This window comes from Mesoplodon bidens, assembly GCF_964165515.1.
Source record: "Mesoplodon bidens genome assembly, chromosome: 8".
In the NCBI taxonomy this organism is placed as follows: domain Eukaryota; kingdom Metazoa; phylum Chordata; class Mammalia; order Artiodactyla; family Ziphiidae; genus Mesoplodon; species Mesoplodon bidens.
The window spans coordinates 12,204,721-12,218,267 of record NC_138165.1 but is presented as its reverse complement, the minus strand read 5'-3'; the positions used below and the strand labels follow the sequence as shown (position 1 = coordinate 12,218,267).

At 48.0% G+C, this 13,547-nt stretch overlaps 2 protein-coding genes across 6 annotated transcripts in view; both read left to right on the top strand.

Moving 5' to 3' along the window:
* Positions 1-3,710, top strand: part of NCKAP5 (NCK associated protein 5) — a 1,063,262-nt gene extending 1,059,552 nt beyond the window's left edge. For 4 of the 5 annotated variants that reach the window (XM_081241961.1, XM_081241963.1, XM_081241960.1 and 1 more), the window contains exon 18: positions 3,214-3,710. In XM_081241961.1, the coding sequence (XP_081098087.1) occupies positions 3,214-3,495 (282 nt within the window). In that variant the 3' untranslated portion in view covers positions 3,496-3,710. The remainder of the gene's footprint in view (positions 1-3,213) is intronic. The other variant, XM_081241964.1, reaches the window with a different exon arrangement.
* Positions 3,711-6,502: 2,792 nt separating this feature from the next.
* Positions 6,503-13,547, top strand: part of LYPD1 (LY6/PLAUR domain containing 1) — a gene marked incomplete at both ends in the record, with an annotated part of 50,897 nt that continues 43,852 nt past the window's right edge. The window contains 2 exons of the mRNA XM_081241775.1: positions 6,503-6,554; positions 7,889-8,026. Coding sequence (XP_081097901.1) covers positions 6,503-6,554; positions 7,889-8,026 — 190 coding nt within the window. The remainder of the gene's footprint in view (positions 6,555-7,888; positions 8,027-13,547) is intronic.

Below are 13,547 nucleotides of genomic sequence, written 5' to 3'. Positions count from 1 at the left end.
GGTTATTTTTGTTATTATTGATTTGTTTTTTTCTTAGTATAAGCAATTAATTAAAATTAGAGGATTTTAAGTATAAGCAAATATTGTTCGAGATTCATGGCCTTACCTTTAAAATCAAAGACCTGGGCCCACGTTTCTGCACAGCTGCAATGAGCTAGGTCTAAATAGCTGCTCCTGCCTTTAGAGGAGGCACGTACTCTTGAGCTGGCCACAATCCTCACCACTCTCTATAGCTCCCCAACCCTGAGGTTAAATGTCAGTGTGTCCCCACTGTCACTCTTACACTGATGTGGTTCTTATAGTCCAGAAATATTTCGGTACCCACCCCTCATCAAATCTGTGAAAATAAAAGGAAGACCGAGAAGGCCTGTGATTTTTCTTACAATGGGCCATTCCTTCATTTCCATCGCCTCCCCAGCCAATGTAGGCCTTTGTCATAATTCATTGAAGAACCAAACCTACAAGCAGGAAACATTTAGAAAACAAGATGCACTATTTGTGTCCCATAGACAGTGGGTGTTTTCATGGTAAATAATCCTTTTCTTATCACTACCTGAATACACTGAATTATACTTTTCACCTGTCTCCCCTCCAAGACTACAAGTTCTTCTAACATCTTTTTTTTTTTTTTTTGTGGTACGCGGGCCTCTCACTGCTGTGGCCTCTCCCGTTGCGGAGCACAGGCTCCGGACACACAGGCTCAGCGGCCATGGCTCACGGGCCCAGCTGCTCCATGGCATGTGGGATCTTCCCGGACCGGGACACGAACCCGTGTCCCCTGCATCGGCAGGCGGACTCTCAACCACTGCGCCACCAGGGAAGCCCCTACAAGTTCTTCTAGACTAGTGATTCTCAAATGTTAATATGTGTCAGAATCACCTGGTGACCTTGTTAAAAACGTTTTCTGGGACGCTGCATTACTGATGTAGTTAAGTGGGGGCGGGACTCGAGAATTTGCATTTCTAACAAGCTCCCACGTGACGCTGATGCTGCAAGGTGTCTGGAGAGCACAGTTTAAGACCCACTGATGTAGCATAAGAATGCTCTCTTACTATTATTTATTGTTCCGTTTACTGAGCACCTACTCCTATGTGTCAGGGTCTTCAGGTGTCCTGCTTCTAATACTTACAGCAATCCTGAAATCAAGGTATGTCTTATTAACTTGACCTGAGGAAGGGTGCTCTTGGGCACTTACACAGCCAATGAAAGGGCAAAGCTGAGACTCAAGCTCAAGTCCGCCTGCCTCCAGGGCCTCACTCCCCTCCTACAGGACGCAATTTTATTCAGCTGTGTATCCTCAGCACCAAAACCTTCCACCTGCCTCTCTAGTGAGTGTTTATTGGATGAACTTGAGATGCACATTGACCAGAAATAGGCAAGGAAAAGTTCTTGAATAAAGAAAAAGGGAGAAGATATTCAGGTAAGGAGGAAATTGCATTGAATGGCCTCCATTTACCTACATTTGGTACAATCAAAGCTTTCCTCCTCCCTCCATGTATCTTTCATATTGTACTTTAATAATTCTTTTTAAAGAATGCTCAGAATTGGCACGCCATGAGAAGGGGTTCCTGCCTGGAGTCGTTCCTAATTATGGAGCCACTTTTTTGTAATCACCTAGGAATCTGTTCCTCAGCCCAGCTCTTTCGAGGTAGCCATTTCAGACTGAAAATTTGCTCTGTGAGTGATGCTCCTGTACGTTAACAGTATAATGAAATAAGCATCACTTCAAGGTTGATTTTCAAGTATTCCCGTAGAATTACACCGTTTCCCCACAGCACAGAGAGAAATGCTGTCTGAGCCTGCTCCTGGGACACCGGAACCATCCACTTCTGTATCTTTCTCTTTTCTCTTCCTATTAAATATTTAGCATGTGAGAATTCACAGGCTTTGGCTATGTCTGTTTTTGCCCAGATCCAAACACAATTTCCTCATTGTACCTTTAACATCCATTGTAGCAATGTTGCAGGGAGGGATGGAACTGCCTATGTTAGGGCCTTGGACAGTAGCAGTTGAGATGGTTTGGCATATGTGGATGGCAAAATGAAAACAAACCATACAGGACATCTTGTCCTTTATTACAAGAGCGTGGAAGGCCACCAGACAGGAATTCAAATCCTGTTCTCCATCATGTGCTGAGCCACCTTGGGCAAGTGACCCTGTCACTCTGAGCCTTGTTTTCCTTCTCTCTGAAGTGGGGATGTGTAACTTACAGGTCTGTGAAAAAGGGTTTATAAATAAAATACTTTGTGTCTTTTACGTGGTGGATGCTTAATAAATGGTAGCTCTTGTTATCATCTCTATGGCCCTGTTCCTACTTCTCCCTGGATGGAATTTTTGCCTGAAAGAGGAAAAGGAAATGAGAAATGTGGTTAGTGGCTTTAACACCTCCGCCCTTGCAGTTTGTGCATGTATGCCTTCCTGTTCCCTCTCACCTCAGACCTCAGGAGCCACTTGAGCAAGTAAATATATCCATGTTTACAGAGTTTACCTGCAGTAATTATCGAATATGACTGCAGTGTTTTATGAAGTCCCAGAGACTACCAGTAACAGCCTATAAATATCCCTGTTTACATTGGTTTTACTAGAACCTCCTGGAGGGCGAGGTTACTTGGGTGCAGACCTGCTACGATGATGTTTAAGCCCTTGGGCCTTGAAGAAGCTACACCCTCACACCTGGGATCTCTTTCAAATAGCATAAGACTCGTAAAGGGACAAAATACACACGTGATAATGCATCTGACAAGTTTAATGTGTACTTAAATTTTATGGCAGTTTAAGGGATTGCATGTTTTTTGTTTTGTTTTGTTTTTTGCATAGAACTGTCATTTCTGGCTGAAATTCAGTCCCTATCCATATTTAGAAACAGGACAACTAATAATATTTAGTAAGAAAAGAAAGGAGTTTGAAACTTTGATTAAGAAAAATAAGGCACTTTACCTGAACAAATTTTAGATGGATCCATTTAAAATTAAGTGGCACTTAACTGATTTGCAAATTGGGACCTATTTATCTCAGTAAAATGATTAAAGTCTTGATTTATCCCTAAAATTGGCTTTATTATTACATTAAATTATACTAGAAGATTGTTAAAGACTTGTAGGTTCCCTGTATCCCTTTAAATTGTACTTTATACTGACAATAATTGAATATTGGATAGAATAACTTGATTTTGCAAAGAAATAGGTTTCTAATATTTTCCTCTTTTTATTGCAGAAATTGAAACAAGTTGAAGAAACAAGAGAAGATCCTGAGACTAGATTATGTAAAATTTCCCTGGAGTCATTCAATAAATACAACGGCAATACTGTGATCTTATTAGAAAAAGAGACGAACTCTCTGAACAAGGTTGAAGGACAAAAGGAAGAAAAAGAAAAAACTGAAGAGGCCTCTTTGAGTAACTCTGATAGGCCTGGGGTAGACAATTTGGAATCTTTGAGTGATTCTTTATATGATAGCTTCTCTTCCTGTGCAAGTCAGGGTTCAAATGATGTGTAAAGGACTTTTTTTCCCCTTAGTGAGCTGGAAATGGAGCACTTAAGAAACAGGGCTGGGAAGCGGGGCAGGTAGAGATGGCAACAAATAAACTATTGCAGTACCAGGGCCGACACTGTCAGATTCACAGCCGGCAGCCCACTGGAGCTTACTTCCCTGACAAGGCAATAAAGATAGTCTCTACTTGCTGTGTTCCATGAGGATTCAAGGTAAACACACCCAGGATACAGAAGTCTTAATTTTGCACTTTTCTTTTGAAAAAGAAGTTGTACAGAAGTTGTAAAATTTTTTTTTGGAAAAGAAATTATATTTGTAGCAAAAAATAAAATTTAAAAGACAGCAATAAATTGAATCAGTGCCATGCTCTTGAAATGATGCCCAAGTCTTAGAAGTTGATAATATATTTTTGAAAAATTCCAACTCCAGTTTTTGTTCAGGTCACTGTCCTAGCCCTCAAATTGTTTGTGGGTGCACTCTGGAAACAGAAAACAGGGCCTGCCGAAAAACCAGAGGGCTCTCTCATCTCCACCTCATAATCTCAATTTGATAGAAACTTTAATCCCAGTGCAATTTCCAAATTGTTGCCAGAGAGATTCAGGTTCTAGTAATAAGTATAATTCTGCTTCTACTGAAAACTGTAAAGGAAGGTACTCAAGTGTGACACTGATCAGAAGCTATATGTATCAGAAACGATGTAATTCTACTTTCCCTCCCATCATTCCCTTACATCTTCTTCTACTTAGTGGTTCTCTGCAATTCTCAACATTATTTGTTCATTTTTCTCTTCTGGCTCTTTTGATTAAAACCTGGTCAATCTATAAATCAAAGTAAATTCCTGTTTGCAATGTTCACTTTGTAAAAAATAAAATGGTTGGTGCTATGAAAACTTCTTACTTTTTAATATCCTTTTTTCCTACGAAGTCTGTTTATATGTAAGGATAAATTCTATTTTAAAGGTTACCGTGTATTTTTTCTAGATGCGAACTATTTATAATTGCTTTTGTACAGGAGCTTGTAAACTAGGCATAACGAATATTTTTAGGATCTATATGGATACTTTAGTACACACTTGTTTCTTTAAAGAGTATTGTATGATCAGTGTTATTTGGTTAATTTGTGCAATTTGTTATATTTGAATTTTGTTGTCTTAAATGAAAATTATGTCATTGTCTTTCAGACTTTTTAAGATTCTTTTGTTTCATTTCTGAATAAACGTCGTATCACAATCGCACCCTCTGAAAGCTTAGAAGAACTTGTTCAAAGACCCTTTGGCGCAATTAGTTATCTGAATCTCACACGCGCTCCAACGACGCATTCCCCGAAGGAATAAACAGACTAATAAGCAAACTGGCCCTATTCCTCCAGAAACAGTAATTCAGCCAATTGTAAAATTCGAGTCTGCAGACAAGCGAGTGATGGTCAAAGCATTTTCGTCTCCCTGAGGGGTTAACCAACTAGAAATGAGAGGAAGAGGGGTGCAAAGGGAGAGAAGGAGCCGGAGGCAGATAGGGAACGATCTCTGCAGAGGAATGACAAGAAAGTCATTGAAGCCCCTTTCCAGACCCGCTCTGCTGTTAGGATAGGGAAATAAATGATCAGCATCCCGGCCTAAGAGAGCTTCCTCCTCCTAAGAGAGGAGGCCCGAGTAGAAGGAGGTAAAGAGGGGCGAAGCTTACGAAGCCCTTTCCACCGAAATGGATGCTGCCTAGGGATTTGGGGGACAGGCGTGGGAACGTGCGGGATTGGGGGCGGAGGCTCCCAGGCGTTCCGGGCGGGCCAGCGGGCTCCCGTACCACCTGCGGCAGGGCTCGGCGGCCAGGAAGGCCAACGTAGCAAGGTGGCGTTCCGGGAGTACTCCAGGTGGGTCGCCTGTACAAGAGAGGGGGGATGGGGTGGGGGGAGGCGGCGAGGGGTGTGCCAGTGCCCGAGTCCTGGGCTGGGAAGGCGCGGTACACGAGAGGACGCCGTGAATAGAGCCGGAGGAAGCTGCCCGGCCTTTGGGACGAAGGGGATGGAGGAGAGCAGCTCTCGTCTTCACCCCAATTTGCTTTCTAGTGGGAGCTCATTCACGGTTGTCCCCGGAGCGGCCCTCTCCCAGGCTAGGCTTCCGCACCCTCCAGCGGTGCGCGCGGCACACGAACCGAGGGCCGAGCGCGCGGAGCTGGGCAGGGTCCCCGCCCACCCCGCCCACTCCGCCGCAGCTGAAGCCGAGCCCCGTAACGGCCCAGGGGCTTCTCGGAGGAAGAGAAGGCGCTGCTGCACCGGATACCCTAGGGAGCCTGCGAGTGTGCAACTTTGCCAGACGCACGGGAGCGCGGCCCCGCACTCCCTGCCGGGTGGACCGGACCCTGCCGCGGGCAACCCACCAGCCCCCGGGGAGCGCAGAGAAGGGGGGCAAGCGCCCCTGCAAGTAGAGGCAAGCAGTCTTCCCACCCCGCCTCCTACGTCCTGCTGACGGCGCCCGGCCGACCGCCGCGGCACCTGCTGCGCCCTCCTCCTCCCTCTTTCCCCAGTCTCCAGCCTCCCAGCCTCCGAAAACTATACTCCCCCTCTCCCCCTCGAGGCGTCCCAGTCCGGGGGACGTGCGGAGGCGGGAGAGGAGGGCCATCGGAAGGGGGTGGACACGTGAAAAGACTATCCCAGCCTTCCCCGCTCGCCACCTCCACCCCAACTCGGCAGCCGTCACGTGGTGCCTGGAGTGGGAGGTGGGGAGGAGAGGCGAGACTTTTTTGGGTGCTCCGGATCGCCAGCAGTTCCTTCAGCCTCCGTCGCCAACTCCGGAGACGCCGGGCACTGCCCGGGAGCGCGAGCCAGAGGAGCGGCGACCCGCAGCCGGGGGCCCCGGCGCGGGCGATGCGGGCGCCGCCGGCGGCACCTGCGGCTCGTCTTGGCGGCGGCAGCGCGGGCCCCAGCAGTCTCGGCAGCCACAGCCGCCGCGGCCCGGACAGCCTCCGCCGCGGTCGCCGCTTCTGATGCGCCTGCCCGCTCCCGGCCCCGCGGCTCCGGGAGGATGTGGGTCCTCGGCATCGCGGCAACTTTTTGCGGACTGTTCTTGCTTCAAGGTAAGAAGACGAAGCGGCCAGCCGTCCGGCCGGGGTCGCACAGCCCGTGTACCCGCCGGCCGCTCTGCCTCCGCTGGGCGCTCACCTCCGCGCCCGTGCGGTGCAGGGGTCGCCCGGCGGGAGTTCGGCGGCGCAGTGGTGCCCAGGGGCGCTAGATGAGAAAGTGCCCAAACCCTGCGCTGCTGGAGGAGCGGCGGCAGCGGCGGGTTGGTGGGACTCGGGCTGCAGATGCCCGGGCTGCGCGGTCGAAAGAAGCAGCTGGGCTGGGGAGGAGGGAAGGTCCGAGCCGCGCAGGGTCTCGGTGAGGGAGCGGGGGCGACAGTCCGCGAACCCGCCAAGTTGCCAGGCGTCGCTAGCAACCCGTGGTAGTGGCGCCGCCGACAGTTGAGCGGCATGCTGGTCAGCCTGTGGCCCGGGCTGCGTAGCTGCGCTCCGAGCGCGACCGCTGTGGGTCTGGGATGGGAGGTGCGCCGGGTCCGGGGCTCGTCTGCCCGGGAGCCGGGGGCAGTTAGGTCTAGACGCGAGCTCGTAGATCCGAGCGGAGCAGTCGGGCTGGGCCGGGGAGACGTGCAGAAACGTCTGGCTCCTTCCCTCCAGTACAGGAGCGGCTCCCAGTCCAGCTCAGCAGAGCTGGGACCCGGACCGGGAGCCCTATAGCCAAACGGAGCCCTGAAAGCCGGGAAGGAAGGACTGTGGTGTCGCGGCTGGGGATGCGCGCGCGCGCGCACACGCACAAGCACACACGCACGCACGCCCCTTGCCACACGCCGCGGCCACCCCTGCTGCTGCGGGAACCGTCCTGAAGAAAGGCGGGGGACTCGGGGCGCAGCAGCACTGAGCGCCCGGCCCTTCGTCCGCCTGGGGAGCCTCGGAGCCACAGCACAGGGGTGCCGGCTTCGACCATCAAAGAAAACTGAAAAGGCGTCAGCGAAGGCAAATCGCGAACGGTGCCGACATAGTAATTAACTCATTTGTAACCAATTAATAATTAGGCAAAGCCTTCGGCGTAGGCTGGAGCCGACGCACGTCAGGTTCTCGGCTCTCGGGCGGCCTAGCCCTCCTTTTAACTTCCGTGGGGGAAGAGCCAGGTGTGGTGTCGCATGGGCTCTTTGTTTCTGGGGAGTGTGGGTCCAGGGCTCGCGGGCCAAATCCTACTCTATATCCTGCGGGACCTTCGGTGGCCGCGCCGCCCTCTACCGGCTTCAGCCGCGGCCGCCTTCCGGGGAGACCCAGGAGGGAGGGCGCCGCAGCTGGCTGGGGCGAGGGGCAGGATGCTGGCTTCTGGGGTAGTCTCGGGGCGGCCCGGTCTGAATCCGACTGCGTCTGTCCCGCAGGCTTTGCGTTGCAAATCCAGTGCTACCAGTGTGAAGAATTCCAACTGAATAACGACTGTTCCTCCCCCGAGTTTATCGTGAATTGCACGGTGAACGTTCAAGACATGTGTCAGAAAGAAGTGATGGAGCAAAGCGCAGGTAAGAGCCCGGCAGCCCCCCTCCTCCTCCCCTCTCCAGCCTGGGCTGAGGTGGGAGTGAGGGGGCCATTGCATTACAGGAAAAGGGATTGACTTTGATAGAATGCACCCACTGGTTAGCCCAGATTTACTTTTACAGAGCTGGGAAAATGAAAAGTTCCAAGTTACTTTAATCTCATTAGAGTTAATTACCGGGGCTTCTCCCCGAGGGACTGGCGGGGTGGGGGGAGTGCATTTCAATGAGTGGCTCTCCTCTCTTTATGGACTGCCCTTACCTCCCTCTGCTAAAAGCTGATCGGGAGGCTGGAAAATGTATGGATAACCAGCTCTGCTTGGGCAACTAGACAGTAGCCTGTGAGCAGTGTCAGCCTGACATATGAAGCTAGTTGAAGTTCCCAGAGGTCAGCACTTGAAAAATGTGTTTTGTCAAAGAGCCACGCCATATTTCCTTGAAGAACACTACAGGATCTTTATTTAATTTTAGAACTAATGCATCACATTCCAGGCACAAATTGCCAAAGATCTTTCAAGGGAATGTACTTCCCCGCCCCACAAGCTCAGCTGTTAGCGGGCTGACAGAGGGCCTGGGCATGAGGCGAAAAAAGAAAGGGGTCTTGTGAGAGAAAACCTCACTCGTTTCCTGCAGTCTCCTCACGGAGCTGGGGCTCCCCAGCCCCGCCCTGTAGTCTCATCAGAAATCAAAGTCCCCCTAAAAGTGCAACTGGAACTTTGGGGAAATGGGTGAACTGGAGTTTCAATGCCAAGGTCAGATCCATGAACATAGACTTTGCCACTGTAAGGATGTTGAAAAGATGGATGAATGATATTCAGTGCACCCAAGTGCTGCTTCTCTTGAGTTTGCTGAACTGCCCTGCCCTGCCCTGCCCATGGAGCCTGGTGAAGGGTCCAGCTTGTTAAGTGATTCCCTTACCCCACTGGCAAATTAATGCAAGGGCTCTAGTTTTAAAGTGATCACCTTGGGAAAGTAGTTTCTTCCCAGAGAAAGGCCTGGAAGTGCCTTGTGGCTTACCACATAGTAACCTGGGGAGCAGATAGCTGGTCGCTGTGTTGTGACGTGGTGTGTGTGCAGGCAACTTTAAAGGCTCTTCTTTATAGGTCATTAACAGTCTAGGTGTGGAGTCTTTCCACCAGAATCACTCTTCTGGGAAGTCTGAAACGTAATCGCTCGCAAGAATAACATCTCAAAAAAAGCAGCATGCATTGTTTTGTCCTATGGGATTCAGACTGTTAAAAAGGCAAAACAAAACGTAGTGATGATTCTGTAGCTAAGATTGACACGCGTGATTCCGACAGGTTGTTTCTTTTCTGCTTGTTTCATTCCTGAGAATTTTATCTGAGCAAAAATGGACGGCCCTTCTACCTGAGGAGCTCCTGTAATTTCCATCAGAATCACTTTGAACACTTTACTGTGTCTCTCAAATATCTGTAGCTTTCTTCCAGGCAGTAGTTTAGAGCCAGACAAAAATGGGGATGTGGAACATTCTCGTCGTCCTCTAGGCCACTGCTTACCTGGGTATCATATATCATAACCTGGGATATGGCTGCCACGAGGAGAGGACAAGCTATGAACCAAATTACAAGCCAGAGGACGTGTCTTTCTGAGAGACATTTCTGGCTCTCTAAAAGTGTATCTGAGGTGAACATTACAAACTCCATTTTCAAAGTGTGGTTTTTCATCTAGCTTCCCCCTCTCCTCCACCACACACTGTAAAAAAAAAAAAAAAAGGCAGTGCTGGCCTGATAACGCCCCTAGCTTCTCCCCGCGAAGCTGTAGCGCAGAGTCCATCAGTGCCTGACCTGAAGTTGCTATTAGCTCAGTCAAGGTGGGCATCTTGTCGCCAAACCAGGTGTCTCCCGCCACATGTCCTAGGCTAGAGGGTGACAGACACCGGAGAAATAAGGCAAGCTCAATTGTGAAGCTTGAGAAACAGAAACAGTTGATGGGCTCAAAGGAAAAACCAGTTATTAGGGAAAGGATGCAAGCTCTGCACACGCGAAAACCAGGCATTCTTAGCCTGAATTCAATAGAAATCAGCCAAATGCACGTTTCTGTGTTTAAAGTGCGATGTTCGTGGAGGGATGGGGGCAGGAGGCGGAGTGGGCTGAAATTTCCAAGGCGCTTCCACTGTCATCATGTGATGGCTGGAGACCAATCAATTTAAGTGGCTATTAACCCTCCCCTTGTTGGCAGGGATGGAGAGCCAACCTCAAAACTCTGATTGTTAAGTGACCACAGCGTAGTATACTCATCACAGTAGCAACAGCTAACTCCTGTTGTGTGCCCTGTGTACCAGGCTCTTTCCCGGTGCTTTACGTGGGGGAAATTACCTGAAATCTGAGCATCCTCTTTGAGGCCCTTATTTCCCCAGGCCACGACGCACTGTGTTTTTGTTGTTGTTGTTGTTGTTGTTTTGCGGTACGCGGGCCTCTCACTGTTGTGGCCTCTCCCGTTGCGGAGCACAGGCTCCGGACGTGCAGGCTCAGCGGCCACGGCTCACGGGCCCAGCGGCTCCGCGGCATGTGGGATCTTCCCGGACCGGGGCACGAACCCGTGTCCCCTGCATCGGCAGGCGGACTCTCAACCACTGCGCCACCAGGGAAGCCTGACCCACCGTGTTTAATTACACTGCAGGGTCAACTTCTCCCCTCTGGAGCAAGGAAGTCCCACCTGTTCAATGATGCTATTAGGAATCAAAGTCAGAATCGTTTGTGCTTGATCAGTAACATATACTGTTCCAAGAATTTTAGTGCTTTGGAATCGAAAGGGCTTTTGTTGCTGTTATTGTTGTTGTTTTAATAAGGAAGTCCCACCTGTTCAATGATGCTATTAGGAATCGAAGTCAGAATCGTTTGTGCTTGATCAGTAACATATACTGTTCCAAGAATTTTAGTGCTTTGGAATCGAAAGGGCTTTTGTTGCTGTTATTGTTGTTGTTTTAATTTTTTAAAAAAATCATATACACTTTTCTACAAGAAAAATTACAAAAGGAGGGTTAGCAATCTTTTTTCTACTCCATCTCGTATAACCACCTCCTGAATTTCTCCTTTAACAGAGAAAGTTCACCACCTTTTGCAGCTCATACACAAAAACTAACCTACATTTGCATAAAGATTATAAGTAAATATAACAGAAGAATCATACTTACAGGGATAAACCATAGTGGGTAGTTGGAATCGGGGACTTTTGTTCACATCCACATGTCTGGGCCCCTCCTTGAAGAGGCCAGTTCTGGAAGTCTGTGGTGTAACTGGCCGTGGGTCAGCCACCCGCAGGTGACCATGGGGTGCCCTAAATTGAGAACTGCTGGTCTGGACCAACCTTTTTGTGTTCTAGAGGAGGAAAACGAGGGCCAGAGAAATTAGATGTCTGGTCCACGTCTGTCAGCCAATGGTTACTGCCAGGCACCTGCTTCCTGGGCCAGCACCTTACACAGTAAAATATGCTGCCAGGGTTGCCTGCAAAGACAATTCAGGTAAAGTGCTAAAGACTTAGACAATTCTCACACCCACCAGTCTCACCTAATAGGCTTAGTGAACTGGGTTGAGCGCACGAGCCACAGAGTAGATTTTGTAAGAACTGGAGAACCGACTGGGAGGGTTTGTAAAGTCTGAGTGCTATGAGGACTGGCATTTTTCACAGGTAGAGAAAAACCAGGGTTTTAAATGGACTAAGATTTTAATGAACCAAGCGAGTTTGACATTAAGCAGGAATGAAAGGCCTTCTCTTTCCAAAAAAAGACCAGCCGTGCAATATGCCCAGGCCTTCAGACAGTCCTTTTCTGGATTAAGTCTGCAAACTCAGCTCTTAAAAATTTTCAGGCAGGTACATTGGACTTTCAGTTGCGGAGTACATTTAAAATTAACCTTTACCTATTCCCTAGAGCAGCATTCCTATTAGATGCTGAGATGATTCTCTGCTCTTTTTCCTCTTGGTCATTTATGGAGAAATAAGGCATGGGTTGTGGGGAAGAGAAGGCGTCTTTCATTGTCCTTACTAACGGATATTTAAATGTTTGCATAATGAATGACTTGTTGTCTCCAGCTCTGCACTTAGTGAGTTAGTGTCTGTGAACCAGCACCCTTGATAATGACATTTCTCTTGCTTTCGCCTGTCACCGCCCTCCGCAAAATATTTCAAATATCGATGTTCACTTCAGAATAGAAGCCCCCCGCCCGTGAATTTTAAAACCAGGGTATAAAGAACGTGAATCTGCATTTGTTTGACAGTGCAATCTTGTAATTAGAGTTTTTCCTCTTGACTAGATACAGTGAAAGGGGCGTAATTTAATTTTTATAGACTAGCCAATTTCTGCCCTTAGTAAAATATAGCTTTGTCACTGAGCAAAATGTTACAGGTTCTCCTAAACCTTATTTAAAAGTTAAATGCAGTATATTGAGAGAAAGTTCATGGTCTGAATCAGTAAGCTAATCGATCTCTTCACCCATCCTTTGCAACAGGCATTAATCTATTTGTCTGTTTTGCAGTACACGAGTTCACTGACTTATATGCCATGTTGCATCTACATTATGACTGTATAAGTAATGGCTATTTTCCTTTTGGGTTAGTTAGTTGCTCATTAAGTTGGGCAGGGATGGCTCGATGCCTTGGTTAGGTTAATTTTATGCCTTATTTTCTCATGAGCTATCGAAAGATAAGGGAATAGTAAGAGAGGACCTGGGGTCTCTAATCAGTCACCCACCCTTAGCAGAAAGCAGTGGAAAGCTAACCACGGCCTATGTTCTCTTAAGGCTGTGCTCTGCTTAGTTTCACCAGGATTTACAATAACAGGCCGTAGTTTGTCTTTGGGGTGGTCCTGGCAGGAAGAAGGGCCAATTTTGCTTATCAGTATTATATCAGGGTCCCTTTATACCCGGATTCTTTAAAGCACACACATATGCACACACATGGCATATATATGTATGAGCGTATATTGTTTAATTTTGCCTATATCAGTTTACACACACGAACATAATTCTTGTGAGAAAAGAAGTGAAAATATTGCATCCTCCTTTTTGGTAGCTGTTCAGATCGTACAAAGACGTTTTCTAACTTCTTTTCCCCAGGACATCTTTGTTCAGAGTACCAGTGATGTTTGTTATTTTTCTGGTGCCCGTTATCTGCTCCATATCTTTTTCTCTTACGTCTTCTCTCCTGTCATCTCCCTTCTGAACATCCTACCTGTAGCCCTTACTTTCTCATTCTCAAATCCATTTTGCATCACTGAGATGGGCTATGGACTCCACTCTAAGAATAAAGTAAAGAACAAAAATGAAAAAAAATCACCATATTTTAACTTTGCCAAGGAGACTGCAACAGATTAAAAAACTTTAAAGTAAAAAAGATTCAGGTGTCAAGAAAGATATTCTCATATATTAACACCGGCCCTGCTTAAAAAGGTTTCCATGCCAACCTCAATAATGTTACGAATTACATGGGGAAAGATTCTGTGCGATGAATGTCAATATCACTACCGCCTTTCCAGTGGGACCCTGAAAGAACG